Source organism: Sorex fumeus, unplaced genomic scaffold, assembly GCF_029834395.1.
Source record: "Sorex fumeus unplaced genomic scaffold, SorFum_2.1 ptg000044l, whole genome shotgun sequence".
Classification (NCBI taxonomy): domain Eukaryota; kingdom Metazoa; phylum Chordata; class Mammalia; order Eulipotyphla; family Soricidae; genus Sorex; species Sorex fumeus.
The window spans coordinates 39247245-39261654 of NW_026606101.1; the positions used below are offsets into that span (position 1 = coordinate 39247245).

General features: G+C 44.1%; 1 protein-coding gene across 1 annotated transcript in view; it reads left to right on the forward strand.

Moving 5' to 3' along the window:
• RIN2 (Ras and Rab interactor 2) overlaps window positions 1-14410 on the forward strand; it is a 126401-nt gene that overhangs the window by 38475 nt on the left and 73516 nt on the right. Inside the window, exon 2 of the mRNA XM_056121682.1 lies at window positions 10044-10144. Coding sequence (XP_055977657.1) covers window positions 10044-10144 — 101 coding nt within the window. The remainder of the gene's footprint in view (window positions 1-10043; window positions 10145-14410) is intronic.

Genomic DNA, 14410 nt, shown 5'->3' on the forward strand with positions numbered 1-14410 from the left:
GCTCTAACTGTAATCATTTTCTTTCTAACAGGAATGTATTCCCATTTTATGCTTTTGATTACAAGAAAATTCCAAATATATACATGCACATGTCTTTGGGAGTGGTAACATACAGTGTTTAGGAAGCAAAGCCTTCAAAAATCATGAGGTTCTGAGACACCTAGCGTCCTTCCCTAGCTACTCCTCAGCTAGGCACGGGAAGAAAGATGCCTCCCTTCTTTCTTGTTCCTGGGGGTAAAGAAGAATTCAGTATTGGTAAGAAGTTTTTTGGTTTTTCAGCCTGTTTTAGGAAAAAACCAACATGAGATGTGCCTTCCAACCCAGGAGGAGGCTCTACCAAGCTCAGCAGAAATAGACCCGGGCAATGTGATTGTGAAAGCCCGGGCACAGCTCAAGGCCAAGTGGATGCACTTGGAGAATAGAAATCTCATAGCTGGGAGCCAAACACGGCTTTTCCCACACTCTGGCTTTCAAGTTTCTATGTTATCTGCACCACATCCCATTCTGAAGCCACCGATAACATTCCTGCCTCAGCCTTAGGATTTGAAGAGCACTGTATCAGAGCTTACTCTATAAGCGCTTTCTCATTTTATTTTTATTTGACCTTCTAGACAGATTTTCTTCTTTTATCTAACCCTTCAAGAAAGAAAACATGATTTGGAATCTCTCCCCCTTTTCCCTGTCTCTGCTCTCCAGTGCCAGCAAGGAGGGTACAGGCAGCTGATTTCTCTCGCCCTGCTGTCTGGGGAATAAACTACCCGTGGGAAATCCTTTAGACTACAGGCTCTTGGGGCAGATTGGTGGGCGGAAGGCTGGGTTCCACAGGCACTGTTCCTTGTCATTCCAGATGTGTCTGGGCGATGAAAGGGCCTCTTTGCAAGTTGGTTGGTGACTGAGCCACCATCAGTGCTTGAGCATTATATAAGAACTTAAAATAGTAAGCGAATCAGGAGCATTTGGTGCTTTTTGCAGTCTTTTCATTTCATTGTTCTTTTCATTCTCTTTTTCTCCTTGGTTTTTGTGGCCACACCTGTTTGTGCTCAGTACTTACTCCTATTTCTGAACACAGGGATCACTCCTGGGCTAGGGAGGGCTTATTTCGTACCAGGGAGTAAACCCCTTTTGGCTTCATAGAAGGCAAGTACCTACCCTCTGTACTTCAACCCTTTCATCATCTTTATTTGGGAATAGAGGGAGAGAGGTTTTTGGGACACACCCAGTGGTGCTCAGGGCTTACTTCCGGCTCTGCACTCAAGGTTCACTCCTGGTGGGGTTGGGGCATCATATGATAAGCAAGGATCAAACCCAGGTCAGTCAAGTACAAGGCAGTTGCCCTTTGCTCTGTAATATCTCTCTGGCTTCATTGCCTTATTTTAGTTCCTTGACATTCTTCTCTCTTAGCACTAGCCTTAGAATCAGAGTTCAAGGACCAGTGCACCCAAGTGGATTCAGGACTCAACCCACAGTGGGCCAAGACCGATCTGAAGTCAGGCCTTTCTGAGCCCGAAGCTGCTGTGCCCTTATTGTCAGAATTACCAACTCCAAGGTTGGAGCAGCCAGCTCACCTGCCTTACAACTGTTCAAGCCTATTGCCTGAAGTGTGGTTCCTTCCTCCTGGGAATTCCCCAAAACAGTTCATATGAGTTGAGATTTCCAGTCTGCAGAGAGATGGGCCCAGCCTTGCCTAGACCAATCCCTGGGTGTGATACCAAATGTGCAGGAGAGAACAAGGTCCCTCCCACATTCTCCTCCTGCCCTTGGGCTGGATGTCAGGTAGTTCAGTCATCCAAGGGAAATATCAGCCCTCATCTGCTTTGTTATGATAGAACAGTCGCCGATTAGGGAATCCCAGAATGAGGGAGGAAGCCAGAGACAACCCCTCACTCCGCTTGCCCTCCTCTTTGCTGTCACGGTTACCAGGCCCCTCCGTGGGCTTTTCCCACGATGGCACTGCAGAAGTTCCCAGCCTGCCAGCTGCCCTTGTTCTCCTTGTTTCCAAAGACAAGCACACCACCCCTTGTTGAAGGGAAACAACACAAGCAACACCCTGGCTACCTCTGGGCAGCCTCTGATGCTTCCCGTGTTGCTCAGTGGCTAGCTCTTGGATAGTGACCTTAGTCACTGCTTGGGCAATTATGTGTAAGTGACACAGATACCATGTGCACAAGCCACTGTCCCACCAACAACATTGTGCCATGGAGCTCGGTGTCCCGTGTGACTATGCTAAATAACAGCTACTTGGCTCCAGGGTCACATTTCCAGGTGCCCCATGTGACCTGGACCACCAGACAAGGGTATGGGAAACACCACTTTCTTGTCAGCTAGGCAGATGCTTAAGGTCCCCCTTTCACTTCAGATGAGGATTCTAGACCAGGACCAGCATATATTGGGTTCTTGGATTCCATGACTGGATCTGGAAAATCTTTTGGTAAGAACACCAACTTTGATAAAAACCTCTTCCATTAAAACTCCTGTTGGCTCTAACATGGGAAAGCTGACTAGAACTAGCTTCTTTTGGCAGGTGACAACGTCACCAGAAAAGTTTACTCTTAAGGAATGAAATTTTAGAGAATATTACATGTTGTTTTTTTTGTGAATGAGACCAGTTGTAGTTGTAGTTGTAGAACGGCAATGGAGAAGATTATCCATGACTTCTACTCAAATCTCTTCGATAGGCATGTCCACTTGCCGACATACCAAATTCCACAGGATGGATATGTTGTTCCCAATGTTCTCCCTTCCGAAATCTGACACGCCATTTCGTCAGTAAAGAAACAAACAGCACCCGGCCCAGACAAGGTCAGACCTGAACACCTGAAGAACCTGCCATCAGTACTCATCAATACACTGGCTCGGCTCTTCACTCGCTACCTGTCTGAATGCAAGGTTCCATCCCAATGGAAAACCAGCAGGACTGTACTACTGTTCAAGAAGGGAAACATCCATGACATTGGCAACTATCACCCGATCTGCCTATTGTCTGTCATCTACAAGTTGTTCACTCGAGTCATCCTAAATAGGATTGGCAGAACACTAGATGAAGGACAACCATGCGAGCAAGCCGGGTTCCGCAAAGGATTCAGCACCATCGACCATATCCACATGATAACCAAGCTTATTGAGGTTTCTCGGGAGTTCAAGACGCCGCTCTGTTTAACGTTCATTGATTTAAAGAAGGCCTTTGATTCTGTTGAGACGGAAGCGGTCATTGAAGCCCTAGCCAATCAGGGCATTCAAGCCCAATACATCAAGATCCTCCGTGAGCTGTACTGTGGATTCACTACCATGATCTCACCATTCTACAAAGAAATGATCATTGATATCAAGAGAGGGGTTCGGCAGGGTGATACCATTTCACCGAAACTCTTCAGTGCCACCCTCGAGAACATCATGCGACGACTGGAATGGGAAGGAATGGGAGTGAAGATAGATGGTCGGCAATTACACCACCTCCGCTTTGCTGATGACATTGTTTTAATAACACCAAACATCAGCCAAGCGGCACAAATGCTGGCCGACTTTGACCGTGAGTGTGGGAAGGTAGGACTACAGCTGAATCTTACGAAGACAATGTTTAGGAGAAACAGCCTCGTTCCTGATGCCCCATTCGCTCTCAACGGAACGCCCATCTCCGAATGCAACAGCTATGTGTACCTAGGTCGAGAAGTCAACATGACAAATGACCTGGCACCTGAGCTGCGCAGGAGGAAGAGAGCGGCTTGGAAAGCCTTCAAGAACGTCGAAGAAATAGCTAAGAGGACGAAGAATCTCCAGCTCTGGGCACATCTCTTTGATTCCACTGTTCTTCCTGCATTTGCATATACCTCGGAGACCTGGGCCCTACGCAAACAGGATGAGAACACTATTCAGGTCTCCCAAAGAAGAATAGAAAGAACTATGCTTGGAATATCACATTTCACTCAAATGAGAGAAAAAATCCGGAGTTCTGACATCCGTCAACGATCAAGAATCAGGGACGCTGTCTCATTTGCCAAGGTGTCAAAAATCAGATGGGCTGGTCACGTAATGAGATTTAAAGATGACCACTGGAATAGAGCTGTTACTGACTGGATTCCACGGGATGTCAAAAGACCGCGTGGCCGCCCACCTACCAGATGGTCAGACTTCTTCATCAAGATTATGAACGATCGGTTTGAGGCTCTTCATGTTCCCAGAGCGAACAGATGCCATTGGGCTACACTAGCACGCGACAGGGACAAATGGAGACGTTACTGGCACCCGCTCGAGCAAATCGATGACTAAGGGAAGTTAAGTGATTAAGTGATTACATGTTGGATGAGATGAAATATCTAGAGTAAGGAACAATGGAGAAATTCAAATGTATATGAATTATGTGGAATCCCCTCTCCAATCCAGTCCAAAATACCTTAACAAGCCTCTGTACAAGCAGATATTTGAGGATGATAATTGGTGGAGAGGGCGGATGGGCATATAATCAGATTGTTCAGAGAAACCCCATGTTCTGTCTGTCATATGAGTCCTGTCAGGTGTCAGGTAGACGAGTTGAGGCAGAAGAAAGAAGGGGAAGAGGAAGGGCTGAAACTGAACCCTTTGTTCCTGGCTGAGTCTCCTCCCACACACAGGGTTGCCTCTGGCATCTTCTCTTTGTGCCTTGGGGTTCACTGTACCTTCCTTTTGCGTTACAGGTAAGTGATTTGCAAATCTGTGCTTTGGCACCTGAGTGCTCCTACGTCAAGGTTATCTGTATTTTGGCTGGGTATCGAGAAGGAACTTAGTGTGGAACTCGGGGTTCTGGAAAATCAGCTTCCGTGTCAGCACCAGGAGAAATCTGACACAAGCTCCAAGGGAAAGGACATTTCCTCCTAGGAAAGACCTTTTGGAATTTCTACATTCAAATCAGTATGGTGCTGAGAGAACGATTGGGGCAGAAGGCGACTGACTCAGGGGACAATTCCTGCCTGGGATGAGCCTCCCCTGCTAATTTCCCTGGAGGCTGTGGCTGGCCCCTTCGGCCAGGATCTCTGCTCCCAGGGGGACTGTGTGTGGCTTTCCCATTTGGAGCCATGACTACGCCCAGAGTGAAATGGGAAAGTGCTTGTGCAGTTCCAGACCCTCATGACTCTCCCGCTTTTATAGTTCCTATCTCCTTTCATTTTCAGATACACCCACCATTGCTTTGTCTTACTTTTCTGAAAATCCTGAGTATGAAGTATTTTAAACAGAAAATCACATGATTTCTAAACACTTATTGCTCAGCTATATTAAATCTTAACCATTATGTTCTTTAAACTTTTTTATGGAGGTAACAAAGACTTATAACATTGAATAGTTTTCAGGTGTGAATCATTTTAAAACAATAACTGTATAAGTGACACTGAGCAATTAAGTGTCTGAGACCATTCTTCATGTGAATTTGACTCCTTTTGACCCAATTATCCACATTCTTCTTCTCTTCTGGTAACAATTAACTTGGTCTTGAGTATAAAACATATTCTTTCACCTTTTTAACACCTGTGGACTGACAGATTCCTGCAGACCAACAGTAATTACCAAGGCAGTGGAACACAATCATTCAGCCTTTTCATTCCCATTGATTAGCAGCAATACGCAAACAGGTGTTTGAAGAACCTTGGTCTTAAAGTTTACTTCTGTCCTATTTAATCTATTCATGTGTTTTTTTATTTATTGCATATGAATAGGTAAAGGCCCTCCCGTTGATCGTCGATTTGCTCGAGCGGGCCCAGTAACATCTCCATTGGAGACTTTGTTGTTACTGTGTCTGGCATATCGAATACTCTCGGTAGCTTGCCGGGCTCTCCGAGAGGGGCGGAGGAATCAAACTCGGGTCGGCCATGTTGGCCGCGTGTAAGGCGAACGCCCTACCCGCTGTGCTATCGCCCCAGCCCCAGACACAGTAACAACAAAGTCTCCAATGGAGACGTTACTGGGCCCGCTCGAGCAAATCGACGATCAACGGGAGGGCCTTTACCTTACCTTACCTTACTGATAGATATTTAAGTGCTTGTACTTTGGGTTTTCTAATAATTTTTCAGGTAATGGTGAAGAAAATATATTATTTATAGTTTTTATTTATTGAGGTGGCATGGGTTTAGAAGAGTTCAAATGTTATGTATGAAGATATTCTTATAAATGTCTCCTTGCCCCATGTTGACTTAATATGTAAACTGTAGCAAGATTTTTTAAAATGGGGAAAAATTGATTTTATTCTGGAAGAGCAAAGGAATTTCAATTCGAGGTACATAAACTCTGTTGAATGTTTGGAATGGACTATATTTTGAAGTAGAGAATGAAGATGAGGGAGTTGAATTAGAGTCTATTTAGGTGCCAGGAGTAGTTCACGGGATGAGAACACATGCCTTCCTTCCTAGAGCTCAGGTGATGTCCTCAGTCCCTCCTGGCCCCTCAAGCACCACTGGATGTTGCCATGCTGTCCCCAGACCCACTGGACCAAGCAACATCACATTATTCGGTCTTTGCATTGAGCCATCCAGCCCAGTTGGCACTATATCAGTGGGATGGCCCTGAGGCCACCTGAACATTACCCCGAGGACTTCCCCAAAATAAATGGGTCAAAATTAAAATGAAATAGAGACAAGTTCTGAAAATTCCCTCAGTGAACCAAAACAATTCTGTCACACAAACAAAGTTTAGTCTAACCTATCTTTCTGATACTTATCTGACCTGGGTCATCTCTTGCCCATTTCTTTGGAATCTATAAGTAAAACATTCTGCGTTTGATATGAGTCTCAAAAAATTCTCTATCATTTGAAAATTACATGGTAAGTTGTGATAAGTTCGTACCAAACCAGAATGACCTGGGTTTGTATACCGTCAAGTAGAAAAGAAATTACTCCGTAAAATGGTTCTAAGAATAGTATTCCTTCAGCAGGAGGAGTTCCTGTTTTCCACATTCTCCAGTATTTGGCACTGTCAGACTTTTTACATTTTCCCACTGGGATGTGTGCAAAAGGGGATTTCTTGATTTCTCTCCCCCAGGCTCCCAGGCCCCTTGAAGCTCCACCTCAAGCCCCCACTCCAGTCGCACACCAGAGGGGAGGGATCCTACATGGAGGATATGACTCATCACCCCACTTTTGATTCCAAGTATGGGAACACCTTCCCCACCTGCACCCTCCTCTGAAATAATATCTCCCTCTCATAGGTCTTTGCAATACCAACCTGTAGATGAATCATTTCCATATATATATGAATAATTTCAGCCAAAATATCAAAAGCTATTCATCAAATTTATTTGATTGCCAAGAAGCAACACAAATATGACATGAACTTACCAGTGTCCTGCTCAGTTTCTTTCTTGACACTGATCCCCCCACTTTTTTCCCCATTAGTCAAAGGTTCTACCATGTATCTAATCGCTCGAACCAAAAACTAGTTCTTCTCTCCACCTTCACATTCACTCTTTCACAACTCCTGTCATTTTTGTTGTCAAATACTTCCTGGATTTCCCCCTCTTCTATGTAATTCAGCTGTTACCACCTTTGTCCAAGCAACCTTCATCTCTTACATGCACCACTTTCAATACTTCCTAAACCATCTTGGAATTTCTCCTTCTGATCTTACACTTTCCAATTAAAATATACACCTGCTTCACAAACCACCCATCTGTTCAAATCTTAGCCTTGTTCTATATTTGCTTAATACTTTAATGATAAAAAAAACTGAAGCTTCGTATCTGGAATGATAATACAGCGGGTAGAGCATTTGCCTTGCACGTGGCCAACCCAGGTTTGATTCCCAGCAATCTATATGGTTCCCTGAGCACCACCAGGAATAATTCCTGAGTGCATGAGCCAGGAATAACCCCTGTGCATCACCAGGTATGACCCCCCCAAAAAATAATCATAAACCAACCAAAACTAAAGCTTCTCTTTATCTATCCCTCTGTGATGCCACCTGTTTTTCTGCCTTTCAGAGGTAACCCCTATTCTAGAGCGGATAATTATCATGCACAAACATGTCTTTGGTATATAAAATTTACATACACACAAATGATTCAGTTTAACAAATAATTGTGGGGTGTTTTCAGTGTTTTGTTTTGTTTTTTAATTGAATCATAGTGAGATTCACGATGACTTAGAAAGTTGTTCATGATTGGGTTTCAGTCATATAATGTACACTGACGAAGGGAAGGGTGTTGGAAAATATGTGACCAAATGGTCTTTTTAGACTGAAAACATGAAGTGCTCCTCATGGCTTACCACCCTCTCACCCTCTCATGGCACTTAGTGTAAAGAGCTCAGAGATAAGGCTCCTGTACTCTGTAATGCAGATGAGGCCTGACATGCTGCCTTCATGACTTTCCAGGTCCTGGGGGTTGCTCCCTTTCAGTGGCTTCATTGCTTCCTTAAGGGCTTGTCCTCAACATCTGGCTAGGTAGAGTGGCCCCTTAGCCGGGGCTATGACATCACCCTTTTCTATTTTCATTTTGGAACTTCCCAGAACTCTGTATTTTGTTTTGTACCTCACCAGAATGTCACCTCCACAAAAATTGAACTTTCGTCAACCCTACTTTCTCCTTGTAGTGCCAGGAGTGGAGTGAGTGCCTGTCAAGTTCTATTGACTCAATGAGTGATGGATGAACACAAACCTAAACACTCAAATGAAGCTTCTCTGTGTCTGGATGGGCCAAAAGCTATGTAAGAGAGGATAAGATGACTTAGAATAGCAGCTCTCAAACTTTTTAGTTCCAGGATCCCTTTACACCCCTCAAAATTATAGAAGGTACCAAAGAGCATATGGATTATATATCTTAACACATTTTATATTATAAATTAAGAAAAAAATATATTTAATTTTGACATAAATCGCATTTTGGTGAGAAAAAAATGTCTTAATGGAGCTGGGGAGATAGCTTAAATGATTAGGCACATATCAAGACTGAGGCCCTGAATTCCACTTTTGGCACTGTCTGCCTCCTCCCCACCCTGCTCCCAGCATCATCAGCTGTGGCCTTATGGCACCCTAAGCACACCTGCCTGAGCTGCATCACAGCACTAAACCCAAAAGAGGCTCACTTTGTTGGACTGAGAGTGGCCCTGCCCCCAATCCCCACAGCTTTATTGGAGCTGACCCTATTAAAACAAATGAGTGAATCATGTCACACTTTGAGGACAGGTGGTCAACAGTTTTAGTACCTAAATAGCACATTAAAGATGCAGTTGAAGAATTTAGAGTAGATTCCCAGGTCAGATCTTGCTTTCTTCCAGGTTTTGGGTGGGCTACAAGACCCCAGGAGGGGCTGGAGCGATAGCACGTGGAGGAGACTCTTGCCTTGCATGTACCCAACCAGGGTTTATCCTGGCAACCATATGGTCCCCTGAGCCTTCCAGGAATATTACCAGGTGTGACTGAATATAGTGCCCACAAAAAAAACAAAACAAAACAAAAAAACCAACCGCCCAAAACAAACAAAGACAAACAAAAACAAACAAAGAGTCCTCCGAAGCAAGAGATCACTTTCCCTCTTGATTTCCTTATGGCTCATTCACCCACAGATACCCCCACACTGCCCCTACTCTTCTTTTCCTGAACAGTCTTTCATTTACAAAAACATACAAAGAACAGGATCAAAGTATATACTATTTCCGACCGTTGATCTCTGAGCTGGATGCGTCTTTCAGGCTCCTTTCTCTGCCCATTATGACTGCACACATACAGATCCAGGGACTACCTTTTGTATATTCACTTTACAAAATAAATATCGAAGCCTACTTCTACCAGGATTTGTTTATTCCTTTTTCTGTATTTATGTTGAGAAACCAGAATGGGCGTCAGATTCTCTTTTTGAGGGCAATACTGAAACCTAAGTTCTTCCTCTTTCTAAGAAGCTGCTCCCTCCTTTATTCCCTACCCCAACTTCCCCACTTTGGGGTAGAGGAAATTCACTGATCTAATATTGAAGAAGAAAAAAAAAAAACCCAGGCAGTCATCTCCCTGCTCCTGCAAAAGTGGCTTAAGTTGCGTGGCCTGGACACGCCCCTTCCACCTCCTGACGTCACATTATTTTTGTCTTTGAATAGCTCATTGACACAATCGCCTGGGAGATCGGAGAACTGAAACAGGAGATGGTGCAGACAGATGTCGGTCTGGAAAATGGCCTAGAACCCGCAGGAGCCCACAGGTAACTCAGGGGCCGAGGCACAGGGTTCGAGTTGGGAGCCTGGTGGTCCATGGCTGGTGGAGGCTGCCCTGTTAGCTGGTCCACAGGTTTGGGAACTGGGAATGCGATAGCCTCTCCACGTCCAGCTCTGGAGGAGAGGGGAGTGGCTTTAGGAACAAGTTGTCTGCTTGTTTATTTGATTCACTTTGAAGGCACTTGAACTTTACACCCTTTTAATTCCTCCTGGCACCAGAACCCGGAAATCTAGAGTTGTATCTGCCATATCCACCTTCTCACAATGACGGAAACAGTAACGCAGCGGGACCCTCCGTGTGCAAAGTAGAATTCAGTGTAGCCCGCCTCAGTCTCCAGAAGGTTTAAAGGGGAGCACTAAAGAGGATGGACTCATTTTGCATTCTCAGGTCAGAACAAACTCAAACAGCCCTTACCATACGTAGCTTGAACTGTGAACCAATGTGTTGGAAATTGGATGTGGTTGTAAATCCAGGGCACAACCTACACAGGTTGTGAGTGGGTGGCCAGAGAAGGTTCCTGTGGAGAAAGGGAGTGCCTTGGTTGGCAGGTGGCAGGAAACCCACAAAGCCTTTCAGTTCTTACAGGCTAGAGTTCATTGCTGGCAAGGAAAACGAAGTAGATTCACTGCAGTAGGACATGTCGGAAGCCAGATTCATTATCAGCTTCCCCCTTTCTTCTGGAAATGGGCTTAAGTTGCCTTCTGCAGTGTGAAGGGGAGGTTCATGAAGCGGCATTTGCGTGTCAGCGCTGGGCCGGGAACTGCCGTGTGGAGGCAAGCAGGCAAGTGCAGTTCTGGCTGTCCAGGTGTGTTTCAAACCAGCTGAGCTTGTTCCCCTCTGACCTTGAAGGGAAGAAAGTGCGGTTGGAGGGACATACTTTACGGCTACTTTAAATAGACTGAGTGCTTGAGTTCTATCTGCATTCTATCCTTTCCCTTCTTTACAAAACGACAGGGGTAGACCAGGGACCCAAGTTATTTCAACAGCTCCCAAACTGAACAAACAGCTTTGATCAGTTAATTGCTCCACAGTCAATTTTTATTATGTAGATTCCTGCTTTATATTCACTGTAAAGTCAAACTCTGTAGAATTTTAGCTAGGGGATTTCACCCTTGCAATATTGTTATTGTTGTTATCATCATCATCATTATTATTATTATTTTGATTTGGGGACATATTCAGTGGTGCTCAGGGCTATCCTCAGCTCAATAGTGAGTAGTAATTCCTGGTGGTGCTCAGGGAACCATGTGTTGTTGGGCCTCCGGCCAATTGAATCTGTCTTTCCCTTTGCATTGTTGAGCAAAATTAAATCACTGGTAATAGACATGTTAAACAAAGAGCTTTATCTCTTTAAATTTTTTAAATTAAATTACTGTGAGATAAACAGTTACAAAGTTGTCCATGATTGGGTTTCAGTCATGCAATGTTCTAACACCCATCTCTTCACCAGTGTACATTTCCCACTACCAACACCCGCAATATCCCCCTTTCCTCCTCCCAATCCCCAGTCTACCTCTACGGAAGACACTTTTCTTCTCTCTCTTCCTCTCTTTCCTCTTTCCTTTTGTCATTATGGTCTGTAGTACAGGTACTATGTGGTTATTATGTGTATCCCTTTACCTACTTTCAGCACTCAATTCTTGTCCAGAGTGATCTTTTCCAACTGTCATTGTCAAAGTGTTCCCTTCTATCCTTACTGCCCTCTCCTCCTTTTCTCCACTTGTGACATGCTTCTACCTGTGGGCTGTCCCTTATTTCTCCCACATCCATGAGGTGCAACATGAAATGGACCTCAGCATCACAGACTAGAGTTCAAGGTTGTAGTGAGACCCCCCTCCCTGCACATAATCTATCGGGATCTTAGGAACTCTGGAAGAATTACATCCTGAAAGGCCCTGGTGGGAGTGCCTAGCAGTTATTTAATCTCTGATACCTTTTTCTATCTTTCTTTTCTAAAAATTTAATGATTAGTAATCATTCCATTGTAACTTTTTAAAACTTAATGTGTTTGTTGGGTTTGTTTGGAGTAATTTTGGTTTGTAACATAATTAGGTTTAAATTGTTATATATTGATTTAGACATTACATACATTAAGATGTACAGGCTGTGTTAATCTGGTATTTCTATATCTCAAGGCTTGTCACCAAAAGTCTGGCTTCCCTTAATAACAATATAGTTGATCTGTTTTAACCCAGTTTAGTAGAGTATGGTTTTGTAAAGTAAGAGTCTGGTTTTGGTTTATTGTGTACATTCATTGTTTCTCTATTCTCACACAAGTAAAGTCACATGGTATTTGTCTTTCCCCTTTGACTCATTTTACTACCTGTTGTGAATAAGGCTATGATGGACAGGCATTGCTTGGAATGCTGTGTTGTTAACACTGAAATTTCAGAAGCATTTTTCTGTTGGTGTTGTTTTTTCAATGGGAAGGACCAAGGAAAGACAATATTGTCTTTATCTCACAACATATGTGGTGTTTGCCATGTACTAAGTCATTGTCCTGCTTATTCTGTGAATGTGGGATTTTACTTGACATGAGAAAAATCCAGACCGATGAGGCAGACACTTCTGTGCCAGAGATTCTTCTTGAACAGCTTTGCTTGAATTCTTCCATTTGTTGAATGGAGAAGTCAGGAGGGCTGGGAAAGAGGGCTCTGCACTGTTTGCAAATGGTGCAGAGCAGAGTCTCGCCCAGAGGAAGCAGGTCAGCCTGACCTCGAGAGGAGAGGAAAGGGAAACAGGCCTGCAACTGGCAGGGTCGCCTTCAGGGAAGCTGGGACAGAGGAAGCCATTGCTGCAATCCCGCCATGGCACCTTCTAGTGGCTTCACTGATGCACTGCAGTGACCATCCACTGCTGCACTGTTCTCAGTGAGACTGAGCCGCCAACATGGCCTGACTGATTCCAGTCATAGTCATCGTGAAGTTTCTTAGTTTGTTGAATTCTGCTCCAAGTACCAAGTTGCTATATTGAACATTGATGCCATTCCCCTTCCTACATTGTGACAACTTATAGTTAATATTAAGATGAGCGGGAGATCTTTACCCTATTCTTATGGCATGGACCCCTACTCAGAACAATGTTCAAAAGCTTAATATATATAGAATGGAGACCAGAAATATGGTTCAAGTGGTAGATCAGACACCTAGCATGAGAAACCCTAAATCCAACCCCCAGGACTGCGTGACACCCCATGACACCCCACGCATTCCCTGGTATATCCCAAGCATCACAAGATGTTGTCGCTATAGAAAATATGTTGGATGATAAGGTAAACTTTAATTTTTATGGCACCATGATTTATAATACAGTTAGTGATATGGCTCCATGTTTCCAACGTTCCAACACCACACCTCACATACCCCAATCGTAAGTTCGTCTTAACCTAATCCCCCATCCTCTCATAAGGTCTATTCCATGATCAGTTCTCAGACTCTTTTGCCTTGGCAATTTATTATTCCCCTACTATGTGTCTTTATATCCCATGTATGAGAGAAACCATTCTATGTCTGTCTCTCTCCTGGCTGACTTCACTCAGTGTGTTACTCCATCCATATGGTATCATGGAGATACTCATAACCACATCCACCCACATAGCAGCAAATTGTATGATTTAGTCTTTCCTTTTAGCTGAATACTATTCTATGTGTATGTACACCCTGGTCTCTTTATCCAGTCATCAGTCCTCAGACACTTGTGTTATTTCTTTGTTTTGGCAAATGCGAATTATTTTGTAATGAATATAGGAATACAGATGCCTTTTCCAAATAGAGTTTTAGGACCCCTAGGTAGAAGGCAAACATTTGAAATCAAATGATCAAAAAATGTGAAGTATGCAAGTTCTTGCCACTTTAAATGGCAAGGTTTGGTAACAGGTCCAGGGACTGCTGTCCTCTAGAAGAGATGAGTATGAACAATGGGAACCTTTGAGGTTTCTGCTGGTGGCAGAGTTTCAGCTACAAAGAAAATTGCTGTATTCAAAAATGGGAGGAAGCTGATTTCAAGACTAGGTTAGCTAAAGTCAGTGTCACTCTTTTCCATGTAATGGCCAGTTCCCAGCTCTCCACCCATCTGACCTACCCTTGTTGTGTGCACGGTTAGTGTGTTCTCTTGGCTCCAGGAACACTGCATGCTCCTGACTGTTAGGTTCACCCGCTACTGCTTGTGGCCCAGAGGTAGTTTCCTCTAGTGTCCTTGCCCTCCTCATACCTGGAGCCCAGGCCCCGAGCCTCTTCTCTTCACACATACCCCT